The sequence below is a fragment of the Hylobates moloch genome, unplaced genomic scaffold, assembly GCF_009828535.3.
Source record: "Hylobates moloch isolate HMO894 unplaced genomic scaffold, HMol_V3 SCAFFOLD_9, whole genome shotgun sequence".
NCBI classification, from domain to species: domain Eukaryota; kingdom Metazoa; phylum Chordata; class Mammalia; order Primates; family Hylobatidae; genus Hylobates; species Hylobates moloch.
In genome coordinates, this window is record NW_026652284.1 from 89,975,081 (window position 1) to 90,000,941 (window position 25,861).

At 40.2% G+C, this 25,861-nt stretch overlaps 1 protein-coding gene across 9 annotated transcripts in view; it reads right to left on the minus strand.

Moving 5' to 3' along the window:
• SYBU (syntabulin) overlaps nucleotides 1-25,861 on the minus strand; it is a 117,547-nt gene that overhangs the window by 13,111 nt on the left and 78,575 nt on the right. The window contains exon 1 of one of the 9 annotated variants that reach the window (XM_032760288.2): nucleotides 21,272-21,451. The exons of 7 other annotated variants lie outside the window; for them this stretch is intronic. In XM_032760288.2, coding sequence (XP_032616179.1) covers nucleotides 21,272-21,308 — 37 coding nt within the window. In that variant the 5' untranslated portion in view covers nucleotides 21,309-21,451. Of the gene's footprint in view, nucleotides 1-16,502; nucleotides 16,656-21,271; nucleotides 21,452-25,861 lie in introns of those variants that run through there. One more of the 9 variants, XM_032760291.2, reaches the window with a different exon arrangement.

A 25,861-nucleotide genomic window follows, 5' to 3' on the forward strand; every position in this document is an offset into this window, starting at 1 on the left:
GAAGAAGAAAAAGAATTTTTTAAAAACGTGAAGTACCATGTGCTTTTGAAAAACCACTCTAGGTATACAGTTTAATTTGACCTTGTTGCTCAACCCCTACAACACAATTTGTGCCATTTCTGGTCTAGAACCCAGAGCCAGCTCACATTTCTGAGCTGAAGAAAATATGAATAGCCTAAATCCTTGATTTTCTAACAAGCAGTGAACAATAATTATCATAATAATGACTATTTATTGAGTGTTTACTAGGTCCCAGGCCCTGTTCACGATGCTAATCTTGACATCTTTGTAAAATAGACATTAATCTCACTATTTTACTATTGAGAAAACTGAAGCTGTTTGCCTGAAGCTTGTAGGTGATAAATCCTGTCCAGGACCAAATCTTCATGCTGCTTCTCCCATACTATGCTTTGTCCTCAGGAAGGCAGCAGGAAGAAGCAGGGGAAAAGGAGAAGTTCTTAAAGAAACTATACATTACCATCTCCCTAACAGGCCAACAAGAACCATAGGTACAAGATGTGGCCAGACTCTGGCCTACTAGGGAACAGATTTCTCTTTCTGATGGCCTCTATTAGTTTTGCTAGAGAGGAAGGTAGGTAATCACAAGGCAGAGAGAAAAAAAAATCCTTTCCCTGGTTTCCAGGAGCTCTCAGGAACTCCAGCCTCTAGGAAGTCCAGGTCTCTAGGAAAGAGACCAAGAATGACCCATTAGCCAAATGACAGCAGTGACTCCTGGCTCCCAGTAGAATTCTGGGAAGATTAGCATGGCAGTTTATCAGAACTGAGACCAGCTATTCCCTCTGGATTGCAGAGACTTTGTCTAATGATGTAATGAGCTCCTAGAAGCGCCCCAAACTTCATCAGTTGACTCTAAGGAATGCACTGGTTAAAATGTAGTAGTTTGCAATCTGAAGGATTCATGATTGGTAATGCAGTCCAGCAACATGAGATTCCTGACAGCCTAACTCAACCAGCTTTGTTTGCTAGTAAATTATCAGGTTGGTTATTAAATGATAAAGGTAGGCAATTTTCAAAAATAGATCCTGCAGTTACAGCCATCAGGCTTAAGATATTATTTTTTAATGTGAAATTATTACTCTGAAAAACACTCAGCTTTCATTTCTTTCACAAAAGCCCATCGATTATAATTGAACTGTTTGCCTAAAAGCAGAAATTCAAGAACAGGAACAGATAATTGCGGAAAATCCATTGTTACCCCATGGTGCTTCTGATGTGTGGTAATTATGTTCTCTTAACTAAAAGGACAACTTTGTTCTATATTTTATTGCTACTGGAACTCAATGTATTGACTTTTATGTATTTGCAGGGCCTAAGGTCACTTTGTTTCAGCACTTTTCTCTCTTACCTTCTGTACATCTGAAAGAGCTTTGAAGGCACATTCAGGTCCCTGCAGCTGTATTCAGGCCTATTTGAATAGTATGATAGTGAAAAATGTATACACTACTTCACAACTATTTCAGTTCATGAATTTATAAAACGTAACCTGGTTAATGCAGTGCAAAAATCAGTGAACTCTTTTTAAGGGATACACAGGAAAGCTAAATGTAATACATCATCTGATATACTTTCTTCATGTACTAAGCAAAATAACTAAGAGAAAAGCTGGAGACCTAATCACATCCCCCGCCCCCACTGCCATTTATCTAGTAGTTGGCAACAAAGATACAAGGAAAGAGAGGCATTCTTTATTCATTTCCTTTAAACAGTGTATGCAACTAGGGTATTGTTTTCAGTGCTCTTTTGGGTTATTAAAATCACGCACAGAGTACCTAACCTAAAAACGTAGAACCTCAGCTGGGCTTGGTGACTCATGCTTGTAATCCCAGCACTTTGGGAGGCCAAGGTGGGTGGATCACCTGAGGTCAGGAGTTCGAAACCAGCCTGGCTAACATGGCGAAACCCTGTCTCTACTAAAAATACAAAAATTAGCTGGGTGTGGTGGTGAGTGCCTATAATCCTAGCTACTTGGGAAGCTGAGGCAGGAGAATCGCTTGAACCAGGGAGTCAGAGGCTGCAGTGAGCCAAGATCATGCCACTGCACTCCAGCCTGGGTGACAGAGCAAGACTCCGTCTCAAAAAACAAAACAAAACAAAACAAAAACAAAAAACAAAACAAACAAAAAGAGAAAACACAGGACCTCAGCTAGACAGCCTGGATTCAAAGCCTGCCCCTAACCCATATTAGGTGGAAAGTTTTAGCCAAGTTACTTCACTTCTCTGTGTCCCAGTTTCCTAATTGGTTAAATAAAGATGATACTCATAGCACCTGCTTCATGGGTTTCTTGTAAAGAATGAATTTCATCCTCATCAACAGTCTTTGTCCTCATCAATATTGTTTTCGATCAGCTGCCAGGTTAGTGGAGTGTTATCCCAGGACTGAACAGACAGGATGAATTTGATGACCTTTAAGATAATGCTCTGATGCCAAACACTTGGTGACTAAGCATCCTGCTGCAGAAGGCATTTTCCAACTCTCAAGGAGCTATGCCCAGTGACCTCCAGAAGTTCTGGCAGTTTTTTTGTTTTCATAGCACTGCTGAACTCTTTTGAGAGATATTCCTTTTATTTATAACGTTAGGATAATAAGCGTTCTGTGCATGTATACTAACGCCAGGGAATTAGAAAAGGAAGGAAAAATGAAAACAAAAAGAATACGTGCCCAAACTGATAACTAACTAGACTTATTTTTAAAGCACTGCCTATAATCTGGTCTCTTAGGACATTATTAATTTTGCCTGTTTTCAAGATATGGAGCAGTCCTCATACATCAGAACATCACAGTGTAGAGCAATCCTGAGATCTACTAAGCAGTAGTAAGCCATTCTAAAACACTGATTTAAGTAACCCCAAGCCCTCTCTTATCCTTTATCACTGCAAAGCTATCAAATTAATTCAGGTTGGACCACCTCAAATAGAGGCAGTAAATTAAAAAAAAAAAACCCACCTAGTTCCCACCCCTTCTCTCCCATCCGCCTTCTCCACCCATCCCCCCAAAATACACAGATTTTTAAATTTACAGGTCTCCAGGGAGGAGAGAGGAACCATTTTCACTGAAGCTAAGCACAGCTATTAAGGAGCAGCAGGAGCAATGGACACATGCAATTATAGAAAACACTATTAAAAGAAGCTGCTCTAAAGTATATTCAGTAGAACTGATTCTTAGCTGCTAAGGCTTGGGGGGCCCAGCCAAGGTATCCAAGAAACGCTTCACAGCCTAAACAGGGTTTTTGTTTTAGTTTTTGCAAATTACTTTCCTGAACCCCATATAGGTATTTATCTCAGAAAGGGAATATTTGGTTAAATGATCAATACATTGATAAGATACATATACAGGTTTTTTTTGCATTTGAGAATAAAACTATTCCTGAAAAATTGTAAATGTAATTTCCATTTATATCATAGTTTCAGAAAATAGTTTTCTTCATTCTGATTGATGCTCAATTGACAGAGCTGCCATATACTTAAAATAACACACACACACACACACACACACATAAACAGCTAAACACAAAAGAAGAGAAGTTCGAACTTAAAGTATTTAGAAGTGAATAATTTGTATTGATAAATCCAACTATATCAAATGAAACTGCTTATGGGAAAATAGCAAGGTCAAAGACAAATAGATACACTGAAAAAATATTTCCAACACGTGATAAAAGGTTAATCTCCTTAATTTACCAAAAGCTCATAAAATTAGAAAAAAAAAAAAACTAACAGAAAAATGGGCCAAAGACATATTAGGCAGATGACAGAAAAAGAAAAACAAATGGCTGATACACATGAAAAGCCAAATAATCTATCAATGCCACTAAAAATATAAATGAAGGTAAGGAGACTTTTTTCATCTATCTGATAGGCAAAAGAGTCTGATAATACCAGCTCTGTTAAGGGTTTGTGAAAACAGTTAGTAAGAGTGTGAATTATGCTACATGCATAAAAAAGAAAACTGTACTGCTAGGAATTTATTCTGCACATAAGGATCCAAAAAGACGACTTAGTCGTCCATCAATAGTGACTGGTTAAATCAGGTGGTATAGCAGCAGCCTAAGAGAATACTCTGCCATCATGAAAAGGAGTGACGTGATCCTGGGTGTGTCGAAGTGAAAAGATATCAAACACCTGTTACTAGATGAGAAAAATAAGATGCAGAAAAGTGGGTATTGCAAGTCTGCTTTTTTTGTAAATAAATCTTTAGATAATATGTAACCTGCCATATGCACAGAACATTTTTCTTGAGGGATAAAATGATCTGTTAATAGCAGTGTCTCTTGGGAACAGGAAAGTGTGGATATAAAGAGACTTATTTTCATTTTATTATCTTTCCGAGCCATTTGGCTTCTCTAACCATGTGCACATTATTCGTATATAAAATATACATAGGAGTGCACTGACGTATGAACAATCCATTTTTCCTTTTAAAAAATGTAAAATTTTTTAAGGAAAACCTTTTTATAATAAGAGTAGTCACACCCTATTATGTAGTATTAAAAGAGTTCTGGGGTTGAGACACCTGGGTTTGAATCTTGGCTCCTCCACTTGCTCTCTGTGGTGCCTTGAGGAATGAATTTACCCTCTCTCTGCCTTAGTATCCTCATCTATAAAATAGGGATGAGGTTATTAATATTAAGTATTGCTAAAAGATTATGGAAATTCAGGTGAAACATGCAAAGAAATTAGAACAATGCCTGGCATACAGCAAGCCCTTAATAGTACCATTTTAGCTGAAACTACTGGTATAGTGGCCCAAAGGCCAGAAGATGGCTTCTCAAAAAAGGTCTTGATTACATCTATCCCTTAAAAAGACCTATAATAGGAAATGCTTTTTTCTACTCATACATTTTTATAATTACTCTTTACAAAAGGTGGTTTTCCTTTTGCCATTGTTCAGCAAAGAGCATGTTTCTGTTTTTTAATTCTCTTTCTGTGTGTGTGTACAATAGGGTGTGTGTGTGTGTACGATAGGATGTTTCCAAAGATCTTGATTCTAAAAGAGACTCCCCATGGATGCCTCCAAAAAGTTCTAGAGTCTCTCGTGGTTTAGAACTCTGCCTTCAGAAAGTCCCAGGGGAAATACGAGTAGGTTTACTCCAGCTCTCATCTTTGCAGGGCCCAGTCTCCTGAGCTAGGTAGCTTGGAAGGTCTGAGAAAGGGAGGAGGCCTTAAGGAGGCCAAGAGGGTCAGAGGCAATGCCACCCAGTTCACTCCTGTACCTTGGGCTGGCTCAGCTACCTGTCTAAGCAGAAATACAGGCAACCCATCTGCTGAACAAGAAGAGTGAATCAGAGAAATGATAAGCAAAGAGGGTGTAAAGAAACTTCAATAAACAAGGAGAAATGAAAGTTTCTGACCAGAAGTAGCTATAAAGCCCAGCTCCACCTGTCACTAGTTATGTATCTTGACCAAGTTTTTTTAACTCATCTAAGCCTTACTTATATATGTATACACATACATTTTAAAAGGTTAATTTATTATTTATTTAGCAAAAAGTTATTGAGCACCTGCCATGTGTCAGATCCTGTTTTAAGTGCAAAGACAATGATTCCCATCCCATTAGGTTGCTGTGAAAATGAACTGAGTTAATGCATAGAAAGTGCTTGACACACTCATAAATACAAATCTTAAAATTATTATTAATAATGCAGTGGTCCCTAAACCTAACTGTGCATGAAGACTATCTGGGAAGTTTAATAATAGTGCAGATTTCTGGGAAACTCTCACAAAAATTCCAGCTCCAAAGGTAAAACAGTGCCTGGACTTTCTCTCCAAGTCCTATCAAATTTCAAGAGCTTTCTTCAGTGTGATGCGAACAGTGAGTGAGCAGAAACGAAGACAGACAGGCCGGCAAAAGGAAGAGGAAGAAATTCACGGGCAAAGTGCACAGGAGAGAAGAATTTGATTTACAGAATGATCTGCACCCTCACAGCCCTCCAGGAACACTTTCCTGGAGTGAATACATTATCAGAGGACTGGAGGGAAAAACGGAATGTATATAAGGCACAGGTTGTTTGAAACTGGGCCAGTTCCAGCCAAACTCATGCACACAAATGTTGGTTTGCAAAGCTCGAAGGATACTTAACAGTTGGTTCATGGTTCAAAGTCCTCATAATCCTGTTGTAAAAGAGAAGGGGCCAACCAGTGTGCTGTTGAACATGTCAAATGCCATTCAGCAGAGAAAAAACACTTCACAATCCAGCATACACTGCGTTGGGGTTATTCCATCAGTGCCAACCTGGATTTTCCATGGCAGACACTCTTCACAGCATCAAAGGAACCACACACAGGCATTCATCATCTCCCACACTGACTCAGCTCAGGAAGTACTCCAGTGGCAGGCATGTCCAACGGGCAACCCTTCCCCCACTGCCTTTCACCCAACAGGTCTGGGAAAGGTTACATCCACTGTGGTCATAAACTTCATCCTAGCTCATTATCTTGGGGACCCAGTAATAACAGAGCAAATCCTCCCTGAGTATTTTACAGACTTGTATGTGTTACTTATCTTTGATTTCTTGTCAAATTTACTGAAGTGAACTGAATTTCTGCCCCTTTAAAAGAACTAGCTGGAAAGCCTGCTGCTTCTATTTAAGGAGAAGCATGTATCCAGTGTTTAGCAAAATGAGATGCCTGCCCTCCTGTCTGGCAGGAAAACCTGAATCAGGAAGAGCAGCACTAATGGTGGTGCTGGGTGCAGAGCAGGGGTGCCATTGCAGGAGGTGTTCATAGGGGAGGAAGGAGGTGATGAAGGACTGGGAGAGAAAAATGGGGAGTGAGACACCAGGAAAGACAGAAGGTCAGGACAGGGCTAGGATTTAAGTCTATGACTCAGTCCAGAATATAAGGGAGGAGGAAAAGATGAGAATGTTTTGGAGTCACCTCATTCTCCACTCTTCTTCATTTCAGTGAGGTGGTGCTGTCTGCTTGCAATTCTAGACCACAAATGGAATAAAACACCCACTTACTGGGAAACAGATGACATAATTCACAACTCGTTGCCAAGACATCCAATGGGGCCCTAAAATAATGTTTGTTTTTTTTTTTAAACCTCACTTCTGTACTTAAACATGGCTTTTCCTAATTGACTCTAAGACCTAACAACCTTGACCATTCAACCCCCATCTTTGTCCCCACTGTGTGACAACCTCCAGGGCACACCATCTTCTCGACCCACAGGTTCCTTCCTTCCCTTGGCAGTGGCACTCAGAGTGTCAGGAAGGTTGCATCTGTCTCACACGTGGCTCACTCCCTGGATTTTCTCAGTAGCACTGACCTCCACCTCCACCCCATTTAAACAGAGCAGAGTTCCGACACTGGACTCGGCCATGCTCCCCTTCCAATATCTTGATGTGCTTTCACCCTCCTCTCTCTTTCTCACTTGTATTTTCAGTCTCTATGAAGTTATTTCTCTTTGCCTCTTTAAAAATAATACAGTTTAGTAGTTTCAGTTACTAGCTGTGTGACCTTGGGAAAGACAAGCTCTCTGAGCTTCACTTTTTTTCTATGAAAGGAGAATAATGATAGTATCCATTTTACAGAGTTGTTTTAAGGATGATGTAAGATAATATATGTAAAACATATAAAAATAGTGCTGGCACTCAGTAAGTACTTTAAAATTTCACTATTATTTTTATTTTTCTTCTTATGATTACCCTCTTTGAACGATATCTAGGTCCCAACACATGTGAGGCCAAAATCTGGAAGAACTTAGAACAGGGACAAGGAATGAGGCGAGGCTGTTGTGTAGTGTGAGTGGCAAGAAAGGATTCAAAACAAGCATGAAAATAAAAAAAAAAAAGATGGTCCTGGCAGAGGACGGTAAAAATTCTTCTTTTAGATTATAAATCAATGAGTAAATCCTCCGCTGTATTGACTGAATATCCCAATTTCACAGGAAGGCCTGCAGCACACTAAACAACAGGGAGCTAATAACCCAGCCCTTCTTATAGGGTCTGTGGCTCACAAATAACACATGGTGAGAGCTGTTATCTCCACATCAGTTCATATTTGTGTGTTCCCCAGCTCTTTGCTAGCACACGTGGGCTGAGACCATAGTCCTGCCTTCAGAGAGAGGCAAATGTCTTAGGAGGGACACAAGTTAGGTGCTAAGAGAGGTTAACAATGGGAAAGACTGTTTCCTGCTGGAAGCATGACGACTTCATGGAGGAGGCACACTGAACTAGCCAGGTTTTGAAGCCATTTACAACAATTCAGGACTGTAGCATGCAGAGCTGTGGAGACAGCACGGTGTGAGGGGAACAGCATACAGAGATGGTAATGCTGAAAGAATTAGAAGCAACAGCAGGGAATGGGGCAATAAAGGGAACTTGGAGGCAGGCGAATTTAAAACCTTCCTTAGACACAGGTCCCAGTGGTTGCCACTGGTCAAGTTAAGAGTTACTCATATTTGACACACAGGTCTTTTTTATTTTCTAAAATTCCCACTTTCACTTCTCTAATAAAATATGCAAACATATTACCTTACTCAGAGAAGTGAAAATGAAAGAAAAGGAAGCACAAACTTTTCCTATTCTAGGGATCCTACAGCCACAATTCTGTCTGAAGTGATTCCACTGACAACCCTTAATGGTCTACTGATCCGTGCCCTTCATGATCTCCATTTAGAGCTGAACCTGCTGACATTTGTGAGGTGAGGAAGTGGCAGGTCAGAAAGTGCCATACGAAACTAAGCATGGAACTATTTTTCTATATGTGAGTGACATTTCATTATTTTCTCTGTGACCTAGAAAGCTGTTCTCTCAATGTATTTTTTAAAACAGTCTCAGATACAAAGAACTGGATTAATCATAATTCTTGGTTTTTGACATTCTCTCATCATTGGCCCATGCAAGGCTATCTTTAATTTATTTATTTACTGACTGCTCTGTTTAGGTATTTATGTTTTGTTTATGTTTAATATAATAAATGAAGAAACCACCAACCTATCACAAAAACTAGAACAGTGACACTAACTTACATGCATTTTTGTGGTCTTCCTTTATCTTATCCCCTGTTCACCATTTCCTTGCATTCACTTTTACAAAGAATGATCACATCTATGTATTTTTAAAAGGTAGAATTTGAGGATTTTTGTTTTATTTGTTTTTAACTTTTTAAAATAAATAGTTTATCATGATGTATATAAAATCCTTTGGGACAATTTTCATTCAATATTATATTGTGAAAATTCTCCATATAGTTGTAGTGCATTCATTTGACTGCTATATAATATTAGAATGTGTGATTTTTATCCATAATTTATACTTCATTCTCCCGATAATGAGAAAATGAGTTGACTTTATTCCAGTTACTCGTTTAGCTGGATTTTCCATTCTGATAAACATGTATTTGCATTTCCAGAGTCTAAGAAAAAAAAAATCAAGAGGAAATCTACTCTTAATAATATATTCCATAGGCAAAAAGAAATGCTCTGCGGATCACCTGTCCTTACAGATTTGTACTTATACCCTTCTTCCTGCCATTATGAATAATTAAAAGTAGTTATGAAGAGTAAAAGTAAAACTAGAATCTCTGTTTTAGCTTATCCCAATTATAGGGTCCAACATGCCTAAGGTGACCTCTTGTCTCATGGTAGCTCCGACCCTGAATAGCCCTCAAAGATCAGGAATTACCTGATGCCCTGTTGAGTCTGGCTTAGGTCACTTCACAACCCTGTACTTAGACTTGGCAAGGAGATGGGCCCATGAACGTGAGAAGCTGACCCAGAGTTGCTGGATTACAAATACAACCTCATCGAGGGAGAAACCTCTTGTCCCAAAATGGGGAGGAAGGGTGATGGGGGAAAGCTTCCCTGACGGTATGTGCTGGTGTTTAATGCAGCCCAGAACTTGTTCCTAATTCCAAGGCCTAATTCCAAGTTGCAAGCGAAGAAAAGATCTTCATTTTAAGGCAAGCCCCAGTGTTTTGGAGAAGGAGAATCCACCAGGTAAATCTCTATATTAAAGCTGGGTGCAGTGGCTCCCGTCTGTAATCCCAGCACTTTGGGAGGCTGAGATAGGCAGATCAATTGAGCCCAGGGGTTCGAGACCAGCCTGGGTAAAATGGTAAAACCCCATCTCTGAAAAAAAAAAAAAAAATACAAAAAAATTAGCCAGGCATGAGGGCATGCGCTTATAGTCCCACTACTCGGGAGACTGAGGTGGGAAGATCAATTGAGCCCCAGAGGTCGAGGCTGCAGTGAGCCATGAGCATGCCACTGCACTCCAGCCTGGGTGACAGAGTAAGGCCCTGTCTCGAAAAAAATTTTTTTGAGTCTATATGAGGAAGTAACTGCTATGCTTTATAAATGTTACAGGCAAAGTAAAAATTTCTATCTTTTGATTTTTATCTAAGCATCTATGTGTTAGAGCTGATGACTTGTCACTTCAAAATGTCTTTGTGAAGTTAAATGTCTGTTGAGCGAGTCAGGCAATTATGGGATAGATTTTAAACCATCCTCAGTGAGTCACAAACATGTTTCCCAGGTGGTGCTGATGCTGCTGGTTTGGGGCCACTCTTTGAGAGTCACTGTTTCAGAAGAACGAGAAGACGACTAATTTAGGAGCAGAGATGACATTTTGTAAGATTAAATAACTTATGGGTAGATGTGAGACCCAGTAATATAGGTTTTAATAAGCCCTCCAGGAATATGGACACTAAAGTTTGAGGACCACTGCCCTAAGACAGGCCTATGCCTGAGATCCCCCAGTAGCTTCCTGAATGGCTGCCTCTGACAAAGTGAGAGAAGCCGGCTTGACTGTAATTTGACATACAGATACACACTGTAGTATATATTTTGGGAACCATTTTTACATATTTCACATCCAAAATGAGTGAACTGCTTAATTTACTTGGCATAATACTGAGTGGTACTAACCATGCTGCATGTAATTGACAATATGTTTTTAACAGCTGTGGTTAAGAGCAGGCGCTAGCATCAGCAGATTCAGGGCTCAAATATCCGCTCTTTCATTAATGACAGTGTGACCTCAGGCAATCACTTAACCTCTCTACGCCTCAGTTTACTCACTGTAAAAAGGGACTAAAAGAGTACCTATCACATGGAATTTTGTGAGAATTAAACGTCATAATATGAACTACTATAAGTGCACAGTAAATACTCATCATCATCATTAGCCTACTTATCCATGTGTTTGGTATGTGTGCTGCTAAACACTAAATTTTTCTAATAATTCTTGCATATGGGCACTGTAGACTATTTAAGTAATGTGATTTAAGAAGGAAAGGTATTTATTAAGTGACTAAACTCTAAATACAAGTGATAAGTTATAGATGACCTGGTTTCTCTCAGGAATAGTTAGAAATGGCTTGTTATGTTCATACCCTGTTCAAAGTGCCTTACAGGCATTCTCATTGAATCTTCATATCAAGCATATGAAAGAGGTACAATTATTATTCCTATTTTACAGGTGAGGAAAGTAGACAACAGGTAACTTGCTGAAGGTCACACAGCCTTTATGTGGGGATCTGAAACATCACAATAAGATTCATAATATGCCTTAAACACCAGGAAAGTATACCTGTATGGAACTTCAAGACTTGGGGCAATTTTGCCACCCTCACCCCCCATCCCACCCAAAGTGTTTGCTTGCTCTTGCAAGGGGCACACTGAAACCTTTGAAAATACATTTACAAACAATCTGCAATAAAAAGTCTTAACAAAATCATCACTACTCTATTCTGTATCCCCCTAGCAGAGAGCAAACGATTAGTGAACACAGACTATACTAGCAAGGAGACTGCCCTGACACAGTAAACCCTGGGGCTGAGTCATTCATCTACTTTCAACAAAGATAATAGGATTGAATCTTCATTCTTAAGCAAAAAGTTAACATAATACATTTTAAAGAAGTGTTGCCATTTGAAACATCAAATAGATAGGGTTTTTTTATGGTAGAGTCTGAGGACCACCTGCATCAGTATCACCTGGCCTCTTTGTTAACAATACAGATTCTTTTTTTTTTTTTTTTTTTTTTTTTTTGAGACAGAGTCTTGCTCTGTCGCCCAGGCTGGAGTGCAGTGGCGCAATCTCGGCTCACGGCAAGCTCCGCCTCCCGGGTTCACGCCATTCTCCTGCCTCAGCCTCTCCGAGTAGCTGGGACTACAGGCGCCTGCCACCACGCCCGGCTAATTTTTTTGTATTTTTAATAGAGACGGGGTTTCACCGTGGTCTCGATCTCCTGACCTCGTGATCCGCCCGCCTCGGCCTCCCAAAGTGCTGGGATTACAAGCGTGAGCCACCGCGCCCGGCTAACAATACAGATTCTTAACTCATACTCCAGATCTGCTGATTGAAATTTCTTTAAGTCAGCCTCATAATCCATTTTCGCAAATTGCCCAGGTGATCTTCTACACACAGTAACATTGTGAAATCACTACAACAAATGCTTCTTGTTTTCAAATCTGTCTGTTTAGTAACTGTGTCATCTGTCTGCTCTTTCCCATCCTGAATGCTCCACCTGAGGCCATCATCATTTCTCACCCAGAATTACTGAAACAGCCTCACACTGTGCCCAGCTGCTCCTTGTGGCCCTGAGCAGTTTGTCTTCTACACTACTCCAGAGAAGAAACCTCATTAGGCAATTCCCTTGTTGAAACTCCTCAATGGCACCCTGTGTCCATAAAGTCCAAACTCTTTAGCATGATTTACAAACCCTCCGTAATCTCTTCAGACTGTCATACCACAACCACTGCCAATGGAACCATTCACAGTTTCCTGAAGGAGGCACGATAGCCTCTAGACTCCCAGTTTTCACACACGCTGTTCCCTCTAGCTGGATTATTTTCCTGTCCCTCTGGGCTTGGCTAACTACTACCTGTTCTTCAGGTCTCAGTTTAGCCTTGAGCTTTACTTCCTTCAGGAAGGGGATTAGGTGGCCCTCCTTTATCTGACCCCACCCAGAATTTAACAAGTATTTATCACATTGCACTGCAATTGTCTGTTTGCTTTAACATATTTTCAAGTATGCTTGTCAGCTCCTTGAGGGCGTGTTCTTTTGTACCCCAGAGTGTCACGCAGGGTTTAGCACAGAGTAGGTGCTGTTGTTTTGAAATGTTATTTCACAGCATTAAAAGTTTCTCCACCATTGGCATTTAGGGATAGCTCCTCTTTCTCCTATTTTGCCCTTTAGGTTGGATTGACAGACTGGTGTTATTTCCGATTAGGACAAAAATACTCCCTTCCACTCCTACTTCCAGCCTGTATGCCCAAACCTCTTAAAAGTCAAGTTTTCTTTTTCTTTTTTTTTTTTTTTTTTGAGACGGAGTCTCATTCTTTTGCCCAGGCCGGACTGCAGTGGCACTATCTTGGCTCACTGCAAGCTCCACCACCCGGGTTCACGCCATTCTCCTGCCTCAGCCTCCCGAGTAGCTGGGACTACAGGCGCCTGCCACAGCGCCTGGCTAATTTTTTGTATTTTTAGTAGAGACGGGCTTTCACCATGTTAGCCAGGATGGTCTCGATCTCCTGACCTCGTGATCTGCTTGCCTTGGCCTCCCAAAGTGCTGGGATTACAGGTGTGAGCCACCGCGCCCAGCCAAAAGTCAAGTTTTCAGCACAAGATACCAGCATGCAAAAACCATGCTAACTGCAAAGACCTTTGTCTCGTTCATCACTGCATCCCCAGAGCCAAGAGCACAGAGCCTGGCTTATAGGAGACTCAGAAGAATATTTAATGAATGAGGGAAGAAAGGTGCCAGAAGAACTTACATATATGATTGCAGAAATGATATCATTAACTTTTGAGAAACTGGAAAGGATGGGAGGTAGCAGATTGGAAATGAGCAAAAAGTCTGCAGGTCATGAATGTAGAGAAAAGATAACTTCTGAAAATCACAAACTGCTGTTTGGTGTTGATCTCCAGTAAAATTGTAGAGAAAGTTCTTTAATAAGGCAAGAAGGAGCCAGCAAGAGTTCACTGGGTCAGATGTGAAAAACAATCTGCACGTCCTTTTCTGACAGAGTTATCATGGCCACATACATCACATATTTGGAGTTCAGCAGACGTTTAATGCAAACACTTAGGATACTCTTACGAACAAGGTCAACGTGTGTGCACTGGGTGATAGCACAGTCCAGTACCCACAGGATGTTGACAAATGGGCTGTCTGTCAACCTCCAGGGAAATCTCTAGTAACATATCACCTGGCCCTGGTGTTGTCCATATCCTATTTAACATGCTTTATTAATGACATGAATGAAATCATGGATGGTATGGTGTTGACGGCAGACTCCTGATTACACAAAACCTTGAAGGGATAACTAATGCATCGGATGACAGCATCAGATAATAATGCCACTAGCCACTGTGGACTCAGAGCCTACTCTGTCAAGAATTCTACAGCTGCTATTTCCTTTAATCCTTCCCCCCAAAGACATACAAGTAAAGACCAGAAAACCAAAGTTCTGAGTGATGCTGAGACTCACCCCAAATCACAGAGCTAGTAAGCAGCAGAGCTGGCTTGTCTGACATCACTCTGCTTGATCCTTGTGATCAGAATTCACAAAGATCTAAGAACAGGAAACCAAGACAACAATGTTCAATCTAGTCCATCTCAACTATGCTTTAAACACTTCCTAGGCTAAGGCACTGGATGGGGGAGGCATGGAGAAACACAGTTCCAATGCTCAAGGGTTTCCTAGGAGGAGTTAGGCTATACAGACAAACAACCAGGATACAAGGCAGAATACAATGAGTGCAAACAGAGAGGGAGGGCACTCAGAAAACACAGAGGAGGAAGAAATCTTCTTAGCTAGGGTGAAGGGATGAGGGCAGGGGAATATGTCATGGGAGAGATGACACTTGAGATAGCCCTGATACACCAGGAAGAATGTAGTGTTGGGGGCATGGATAGGAGTTGACCTTGGGTGAAAGAGATCACATGAACTAAAACACAGAGGAAGAAAAAAACATGGCATGTGTAGTATATACATATGGAGTCCCTTGTATGGCTAGAATATAGTGATCAAATGAGAAAATGCAGCCAAAAAGGTGAGTTGTAACCAGAGAGTTGAAAAATGTAAAAACTATGCTACGGGCAAGAGGGAACCATGACATATGAAGGCAAGAGAGAACCATGATGAGTTTTGTTTGGGGTGGTAACATGAACAGTGATGCTTTATGAAGACAACATGACAGCAATATCTGAAGGAGAGACTGGAGGCTGGTGGGGAATTCAGGTGACTGTTACAGTTTGGAGATGGGTCGTAAGGTAAGGGAGAATGAACTCTGAAAAAGGAGACCCTTTCCGGGTAGCTCTTAGGTTCCACAAAATTAACTGTATGGGTTCAAGATCATTTGACGCTCCAGGTGGACAAAATGATTAAAAACAGAAAAAGGATAAAGTCAAGTTAAACATTAAAAAACACCTTTATCTTATGCTTTATCTTATGCCATATGCTTGACTGCAGTGCTCTCAATCAAATGAAAAGAACAATGTCTCTTATATATTTCCTGAAGAATTTGTGAAGAATTGGATAATCTGATAAGAATGGATTGAGGTACTGCAAGATCAATGCTAGATTTACCCTCTGTGTAATTTTTTTTGTTGTTTTTTTTTTGAGACAGAGTTTCACTCCCATCGCATGGGCTGGAGTGTAGTGGCACAAACTCAGCCCTCTACAACCTCTGCCTCCCAGGCTCAGGTGATCCTTCTGCCTCAGCCTCCTGAGTAATTGGGACTACAGAAGCATGCCACCACACCCGGCTAATTTTTGCATTTTTGGTAGAGACAGGTTTCATCATGTTGACCGAGCTGGTCTCAAACTCCTGACCTCAAGTGATCCACCCGCCTTGGCCTCCCAAAGTGCTGGGATTACAGGTGTCTGTGTAATCTTTAATGTAAATTTCATTTGAAAGCACAAATATCAATACAATAAAACAAGTAAGCTGGGTAAATTCTGGCAATTTCTGGCATCTGTAGGGAGTGTGAGAACAAAAGCAAATGGAGAAATGGAGGGCCTAGTGGCGTTGGGGTTGTTTTTAACTCTGACATGTGTTTAAGGAACTCAAATGAGAAAGAGGGAAACAGAATAACGAAGTCACAAGAAAATACTTCCAAGATAAGTCCTGGCAGCACAACAGAGAAGTGTCTGGGTCAGGTGATGTGGTCAGAGGAAAGCAGGTGGAAAGCAGGCGGAACAGCTCCTGCACGCCTGCCCTGGGACACCTGTGCAAGGACCACAGAGCCCAGCGCCCGCCCCAGGAGGGGACATGAACTTGGGATGCCTCGCTCCTACTTCTGTCTTCCTTCTCGAGCTGGGGCGGAAGCCGACAAGAGGCAAAGAGCTCTGTCTCCAGCAGCAAGCAACAACATTTCACCTCATACCATTGTCTATCAATTGAAAATTATTCTAACTCTCAAGCTTCTGAACAAAATGTTTTTGAACTCCCACTCATCCTTCCAAAAACATTTTCTGCAAATCCTGGTGTGGTTTATAGCATTTAAAATGAACGAAGCATACTCACGATTGGATTTTGCTCTGCTCACAAATTATGCTCTGCATTTCCTTGGACTCCTTTAGTGGAACGTTCCCCAGGATCTCACTCTCAGTGACATCTGGCACAAAGCACATGTTCCCAGGCCAACCCTTTGCTTGCCCAGCTACTCTGCCCCACCCCCCTACACAAGTTAACTTTTAAATTCAAGTGTACTCAGTGTTCTCTACTTTCTCCACCCCTTCCCTCTCCAGCCCACAATGTTCTGTGAAAAACCAAAATAAAATGGAAAAGCAAAGCAGAGTATTACGAAAAATAAATCAAGGCCACTCTTTTTAGGACCATTGAAGAGTGTTTGCATGGCCGTAAAAACAAGGCAATAAGCAGGCTTTGGAAACAGTAGTTTTGAAAATACCCCCCAACATATTGTAAAGAGCACATATCTAAGCTGGTAACATTATTTTTAAAGTGCAAGGAAATGTTAAAACACACATTTCAGTACAGTGGTTACCCCTGGGGGAGTCAGAGAATAAGATCTGGGAGGAGTGTGCAGGCAGCTTCCCTGGTGGTAAATCTTAAAGTGGAAGGTGAAATCACAAGTTTTGCTTTATTATTATTCTACCCAGCTCACGCATATGTCACATACATTCTCTTTATGCATCACATTATATGTAGTATTTATAAAGAAATAAGGGAAGCAGCAAAATTGAATTTAAAACAAAAGTTAATACTACAAAAAAAAAAAATTAGCCGGGCGCGGCGGCAGGCGCCTGTAGTCCCAGCTACTCGGGAGGCTGAGGCAGGAGAATGACGTGAACCCGGGAGGCGGAGCTTGCAGTGAGCCGAGATTGCGCCACTGCACTCCAGCCTGGGCGACAGAGCGAGACTCCGTCTCAAAAAAAAAAAAAAAAAAAAAAAGTTAATACAGTGCTTGTCAGAGAGAAATAAAGAGAGAAGAAAAGAAAAGAAGAAAGGAAAGAAAAAAGAAAACATGATCTTATTCCTAGAGAGGTTCACATTCTAGTAGAGAAAAGAGCCATCTGACAAATTATTATTAAATATAACATGGTTACCGTAACAATGGAATTTAAAAAAAACACCGCCTCTAAGGGCATACATAGTATTTAAGTTAACAACGATTGCATGTAAAGTTCAAATCCCTAAGTGTCTTTGCCTTAAAAATACAGTTTTACCCTTTATAAGTATCAATATTGCATTACATTTCCTGGGACCCTTCCCAGACCCCAGATTCTAGGTAACATGGTCATCCTCTGGGCTCCCACTGGACACTATGCTTCCTCCTGAAGCATATCACAATGTACAGGGATCCCCTAGTTTATTGTTGTACCCAGTGCCTGGTCACTGCCTAGCACATTAATAAACATTCGTTTAAAAAAACAAATGAGTAGCATTACCAGGTTCAGTTCTTTTAAATGGTAGCTGAGACTGAGAAGAAAAGGAAGGGTGGAAATGCTGAGTTGGAGAATCTTATCCAAAACTTGAGAATGACCCAGTGTTGCATGGGAAAAATCCCTTTACTGTCCCTGGTTCTCTGGGCTGGGCAGTATAGGAGGCTATGGCGCAATCTGCAGATTCTAAACCAGTGCCCTCTATGCACTAGTGCTTCTAAGCTCGTGGCTTGGATCTTTCACTTCTTCCTCTAACGATGAGGGAAAAGGCATTGGATGTCAGGCAGTAACCCAGTATCGGATACAGGCATAGCCTTCATCTTTCAAGAACAGTCAGGCCCGCCAGTAGTCTCGGCAGAAATCAGATCTTCCTGGCAGAGGCTCACAGAGCCTGCCTCTCTCAACCTCAGAGATGAGTACAAGAAGCCAAACACTCAGGAAGATCCAGTTTCCCTGAATAATGTTGCTGCCATGTAAGACAAGGAAGCATCCATTCCTCTGAAAGTGCCACAAACTCTCCTGAAGGAAAAGGATGCAACAGATAGAAATGTCAACTGAGACCTCAGAAAGCTCCCCAGATATGACCCGAATATCATGACAGAAGCACCAGGTACCAGCAAACAACTGATGAACTGTGTGCCATCAGAGCATGTGCATGTGTGACTAATAACAATGGAATAGAAAGTGGGGCATTATTTTGTTCACAGACTAGCAGAATATAAGTAAAAGGTCACCATGCTAGTGGGGATATTGCTAAGGATTTAATTGTTCCATTGCAACTTTAAAATAGAAGGCTTATTCTAGCTAGGCCATCTGAGTGATATTGCATCTGAAATTATGTTTAGCTAAACACATTCCGCATGTATGAACATACATTGATTCCAAGTTGCCAGCCTCTCAAGACCTCATTTTAAACCACATCCTACAAATGCTACCCCCCTGCTCCTTTTTTTCATTCAAGTGACTTGGTATAGTCCTCGGTGCACATGCCACGTTCTTTCCAGGGAAAACAGAAGGAAAGAAGAGAATATGCCAGAAGAAGTGGAAATTAAAGTGGCATTAAAATAAAAATAAAGCTGCAAAATATAATCTGGGTCAACTCTTCATGCGTTTTAAAATAAGCACCAGCAGGCTCAGCACATATGGCATGGGTTTTATGTATTTTTTTGGCTCAGATGTCACACAGAATTAGTGCAAAAGGAAAAATCCCAGCATGGGGCCTATTTTTATACAGATTAATCAATCATTTCCCATCTCCTCCTCTCCCATCATTCCCCAAACTTTGAACCTAATGAAAAATGAAATTGCTTTTTTTTCAAACTATGTCATGGAAATCCTTCCAGGAAAAAAAGGAACTTAATATTTGAACCTAGATTTTAATCATCACATTTTAAATTCAAGTGATAAATACTAACTAGACTTATGCTATGGCTCAGCCTCTTTTATATTACATATTTACTGTGGTATCTTACCCATTTTGTTAATAGCAAAACAATTTCATATATATATACATACATACACATATATATAGCTATTTAGCAAAACAACAAAGCCACACATTTGAAAAGGAAACAAAAACCACTACTGTATATTTCACTTTTTGTTAGGTACATTCTCATGTACATAAAATCCCACAATTCCCATCAAAATGTTAAGCACATAGTAGATTCTTAGTAAGTACTTGATAAGAAATTTGATAGGCTGAATCAAATTGAAACAAAGAATTGTTCAAGCTATTAGCTAATGCCTCCCTTGACTACCAGGCATTGTAAAAATGATGATAATGTTTATAGTAATCACAATACAATAGAAGTTAATTTTTTTGTATGCCATATGCCATTGATTATTTCACTGAATTTTCAAAGCAGCCTTATGTGAGGGGTACTCTTACTATCTCCACAACATAGATGAAAGAAAAGTTTTGGAGAAAAGAGTCAGATATTTTGTGGTTAAAAAGAAATCCCATACTATGCTGGTTTTTAGAGGTGGGCAGGGGACTTCATTGCAGATCCACCGAGAAAGGGATATGGGGCTTTATACTATTAGTGCAGTAAAAGTTTGGAGAAAGTGTCACCCACATGGTTTCCAGGGCTCCAAAATCATGATCTCTATAGAATTTCTCACACACCCGTGTTTGTCTGCTATTCCTTCTACTGTTAGAAATTATACTTATGAAATGTTAAGTTAATCACCTAAAGTTTGACCCCAGTGACAAAGCCAGGGACAGAGTAGTGCTTGGTACATTCACATTCTCAAAGGGTGGTATCTTTTCACTGTTCTGGGCAATTAAAATTGAACCATGACTAACCGTTGGAAAAGATGACATAAAAACAGTATGTTTTTTTGTCTAAGTAGTCATGAGCATAAAAAAGTAAACAAAGTTAACAATCTAGCATAATGCTGTGCTCACTTTTTTATATGATTAAAGATGAATTTCTCTTATACTAATATAGTATATGTTTTGCTTTCTGTTTAGAGCGGCCAGATGTCAGCTATACATGTGAACAATCTAAATATCTTAATTTTACACAACTTTAAAGTTATCAAACTAAAGTTGGAGTTACCATAAACATAGTCTTTCTTTTGTTTCTACTAATTAATTTTACCACCACAGGCATTAATCATTTGCCTAGCAGATGAAAAGTACTTTAAGATGACTCATGTGTTTTACAACACTACAAACCCAACCTTTATGCTCTTGGAATGTACAGTAAAGAGGAAGTGTTAGGTCAAATCAGTTAATAAAAATAAAAATGTTCCACATCCCAGTTCCATGAACATTAACTGTTTCAGAATTTCTAGTGGATGCCATGTGAGAAAAGTAAATTAAAACCGGCCAGAGAGATGTGCTCTGAGTAATTTTCATGGTAATCAGGCAGACATGGGTATTCCCTTTCCTGATCACACGAGCGGGCTCTCTCTTGATAATAAATACGTCGTGTTTCAGCCTACACAGAGGCCCATTTCAAACCATGTGCAGTGCCAATTAGCGTTAATTGTGGCTGTGTTCATCTATTCCCTTACCACACCACTGGTAAGGCCAGGCTTTTCATTTACAAATGCAATACGCAATGCTCATGGTTAGAAGAGCATTCGAAATGTAATTGCCAATGGTCAGTCTTTTTCATTTTGGCATCAAATTGACTTACAATTGCACAAATAGACTTATAAATGACAAAGAGTATTTAAAATAACACGTGTGTATTTTTAAAAGTTTAGTTATAAGACCATGCATTCAGAATATCTGAGAGGTGAAGATGAAAACTTGTTTTAGGTTCCATTTTGGCCTACCACAACTAACTTACACACACACACACATACACACACACACACAGTCTAGCCTCTGTGATCCAATATAATTATTTACTTACTGTGACTAATACTACTTACTTAGAAGGTAAGCTCCATAGACTTTCATGGCAAACATTGCCTCTGCAAACAGCCTCCCAGCACAGGCTGGGGTATGTCTTTTGCAGAAATACAGTGTGTGCAGCTCATATCTCAGTAGAGTACAGTCTCAGAGTGGGGTATCCATGGAGACTGAGCCTTCTGCATGTGCAGGGCAAGGAAGTTACTCTGCTGGCACCATAGCAACAGGAGGCAGAGGGAAAGCCAGCCTATCAGGGAAGAGCACAGGGCCTTCTCCCTGGTGACTGCAGTGTTCCAATGAAACCATCGCCCTCATGAATGGACACAAAGGATTTGAAGAAATACCAAATTGTCAAATAGAAGTAAATGCCTACACAACAGTCAAGATGAATCCTTGGACAATATTGGAGCAAAACGTATAGAATCTTTCCACATTGATTATAATATCCCAATGGGCAAGCAAGAAATTATATCAAACCCCACACAGTCCTAAATTTTATGGCAAACACAACACTTTGAGAAAAATGCTTGGTGTACTCCATGAATTCCAGCTATTTAAATATGCATGACAATTCACAACACTGCCCAGAAGAAAGGAACAGGGGAGCCTGATTATTCTGAGGACAGAAAATGGAATACAGAGCTCTCTGGAACAATTTAAGGCAGATTCCCTCTAAATAGAAGTTTGCTCAGAAAAAATGTTTAGTAAGCTTCCACCAAAGCTCTCTATTATTTCAGAATAATTCTTACTAAGAAGGCATCTGTGACAGAATAAGACTAATGCAGATGAGATGCTGAGTGGACATTAAAATGCCTTAAAGTTGTGCTATTCGTAAACTTTCCTTATTTCCCATTTTATAACAATAATAAAAGTGATCATTTATTGAGCACATACTGTATGCCAGGCAAATATTATCACTACAAACACAGCTCACTTTCAAATGCCAACACCGATTTTTGCAAAGATACAGGATGTGTGTGTTTACCTCTCAGTGTTGTATAGTATTTAGGTAATGCATATATTCGGCTACATATCTAACACCTTTCATGATTTTCACAATAATGCAAAGAAGCTACATATTAATTATCCCCTCATATTACAGTTAAAGAAAAAGAGAGAATATTTCCTTATGTTACCAAATAAACTCCCCCCGACCCGCGCTGCTCTGCAGGTGACCTGGTCCACCCTACCTCAATGTCTAAATATAAGGTGAAGAACCCCTCCTCCCGCAATTACCTCTCAGAAAAGAAGAAATCCCCTTATATTAGAGTCCTTCCAAAGCCTCTTATTACAGGGCTCTCTCCTAATTACCTTCTTTGAACAAAAAGTGCCATTTGCAAAAGACATATCCTTCTGAATTGGCTGCAATCAGTGCTAATTTTGCTTCCCTTTGGAGATTCAACTGATGGAATTGTTTAAAATGGAAGAGACAAAGAAATTCAAAAACAGATTTTGTAATTATTCCTATGGTATGACTCCTCCAGCCTTTTAGTGATCACTTTAAATAGAAATACTGTCAGTGGTTAAGTTGTAGCAATCACAAAAACCTATATTCCTTTTTTGCTCTCTGAATTCAGTGACTGAATAGCTTTCGATAATGAAGGATACTCATATATGTATACAAGAATATACGAATATACAGAAAAACCAGCTGCCCCATGCTATCCAGTGACAACTTCCTTGCTAGTTGTACACTAATGTCCCTCTCTATTCTCCTTTTCCATAATAAGCACCCATTTGACTCTGATATCCTGGCTATAACTGGAAATGACATGTGTCACGGAGTTCAAGGCTACAGTGAGCTATGATCACACCACTGAACTCCAGCCTGGGGGACAGAGCAAGACACTGTCTCTCTAAAATAATAAATAAATAAAACACCTAAAAATCTTAGGGGATCTTATATATTTACTGTCTCCCTAAACTTTTCTGTATTTCCACCACCTCCATCCTAGGCTAAGCCATCCAAATTTAGTGTCTTGCTTGCAGTTTCACCTCATGATAATCCAAGTTCTACAGAGTCGTCAGAGGGATCCCAAACATGTAAATCAAATCATTTCTCCCGTCTTAAAACCCTCCAATGTCTTCACATTACTCTAAGGATATAGACTTCAGCTGCTACCACTCTTCTCCTTTCCTAACTCACTGCTCTGCCCACCACCTGCCACCCCATCCCCAACCCTCCCTAAGCATGGAACAATAAGGTTAAAGTCTCAGCTCAAATGTCACCACCCCAGACACTCCCCTGACCATCCCCCATCACTCTCCAGTTACCTTGTTTTACTTGTCACCATCTGAACTTATCTTGTTTGTGTGCAAGCATCAGCCATCTCCCCCACGTTAAAGGTAGGCATCTTGTTTTTTCACTCCTCTATCCTCAATGCCTGGAACAATGGTGTCAGCATAGAGCAAACACTTAATAAATATTCATCAAATGAATGGGTGAAAGCTAGTAAATGTACAACCAGGAGTCAAACTGTGTTTAGCAGAAACCTCTTCTTGATTACATAGTGAAATGAGGGTTCCCTTTCCTTTAGACTCCTTCAGAGCGATCACCTTCTTGCAATGTTACAAATATGCCAGTCCGTGTATGTTGGAATACAAGCCTATTGCAGCTGTGTTGCTGAAGCATTACTCCACTTGACCACAGCTGGCATTCATATAGCTTGCTTGGCTGCGCTCAGATACAGGCTTAGGTGGTGGAAGAGATTAACCCATCGAATTGCCCAAGTGAACATACTATGCTGTTCAACAGGTAACTTTCTGTAAATAATCCTACAGTTCACCAAAATGCCATGCAACAGATTGTACTAGCAGACAGTGAGGTCCAGGTATTTATCCCTCTGGCTCCTTTTCTGCTGGTGGCTGCATTCCTCTGCCAAAGTCCATAGTTCCTTCACAGGTGGCCTTGAAGTTCTCTCTCTAGGTTGGTAACTCTACCCTCCTCTTGCTCCTTCAGGATGCAGGAATGGCCCCAAGCTGTTGCCAGCACCCAGTATTTCACCATACTTAATCGAATCCCCTTAATCATGCACATACCTTTGCAGGCAGTCTCTTCAATAAATGCTCCTCAATTAGGGAGGTGGGGAAAGCCCAACCTAAAGCATATATCTGCATGATCTACAATGCTTGGTTTAGAAGTCTGTGTGTAAAAGAAGTTTCCAGGTTTATTTCTGTTATGCTGACAGTTGATAAATATGTTGAATGGTGGGTATCTGGTCTGCTGGAGCTTCCACTACTTTTGAGAGACCTATAACGCTTCCTTCTCAACACATTAGAGTACTGAGTAAGCATTTGGCAGGCCCCCAAATCAGTGGCTAAGAACACTGTGCATGCAATAAATCCCAGTAGACCCAGGATTTGGATGGCAGTTACCTCTGGAAAGAAGAGGATTATAATTCACTAATTCTTAGGGAAAAACCATTAAAGGGCCATTTGACACCATTACATCAATTGGGTGCATCATTGAAAACACAGATGGGAGAAAGGCATGAGAGAAAATACATAACCCTGCCATAAAGATAAACACGTAAGTCCACTGATCACATTTAAGCTTTATTTTACTGGTTTGGTCCCTGCTGGGGAGATGTGATAAACTATAAAACAGCCTGCCATAAACATGATCTGCTGTATCCTAGGGGAGCATTCTTTCTCTCAGGGTGAAAGGAAGTTTTAGAGATCTATTTCAGTATAAATACAAAAGCTCTTGCTTAAGCTGACAAACTCTAATGATTTTCATTTAAGAAAATATTCATGATATGCAGGGTAGCACATAAAACATCATGACATGTGAAGAAAGGACTAGCTCATGATTAAGTAGAAAACACTGAAGACCTTAACATTTTTTGATATTCATATCTTTATGGTGTATTTTACTGATTTGCATCCAAATGGCCTTGTATGTTCAACTTTCTGTACTTCATTGCAGTTACATCGAGGCTCACTGATTTTGTTGCTGGCAACTGTCAACATAATGTACATACATATGGACTGTATCAGCTAATTTATAAAAATTAGTAGGAATTTTTAGGGCTCTACGAACATTTTAAAAAATTGTGTTTTATATCAACACATCTTTCTTAATTTTAACACTCTCCTAGTGCAATTAAAACTACTCCTTTGAAGGTGGACTTTACTACTATGGCAGCAGTTAAGAGTTAGGAGCAAGGCTACCCTGTTTAAAATCCATTTACAAGCTATGTGACCTTGGATGAGTTACTTAACCTCCTTGTGCCCCAGTTTTCCTATCTGTAAAATGAAGGATAATGATATCCCTTTCTTGCACTGATATTAGGATGAAATGAGTTAAGTGCTTGGAATTTTGCTTGGGACAGGCAGTGCTCAATAACTATTCGTTTTAAAAAACTAATCAAATTTCAGACTGTTATTCAAGCCCACAATTACATCTAATATATCCTTCCAAATATTTTCATAAGGCGTATAGTATCTGGAATAGCTTACAGCTTGTATTTGAGGCTGGGGTTTGCTGCTGGAAGACCTTAGCTTATAACTGGCAAGCTATTAGAAAAATAATGCCTTGCCAAAGTATGCAGAATGTTTTCATATAACCAAAATCTTCCCTTTTAGCACTAAAATTTTAATTTTTTTCC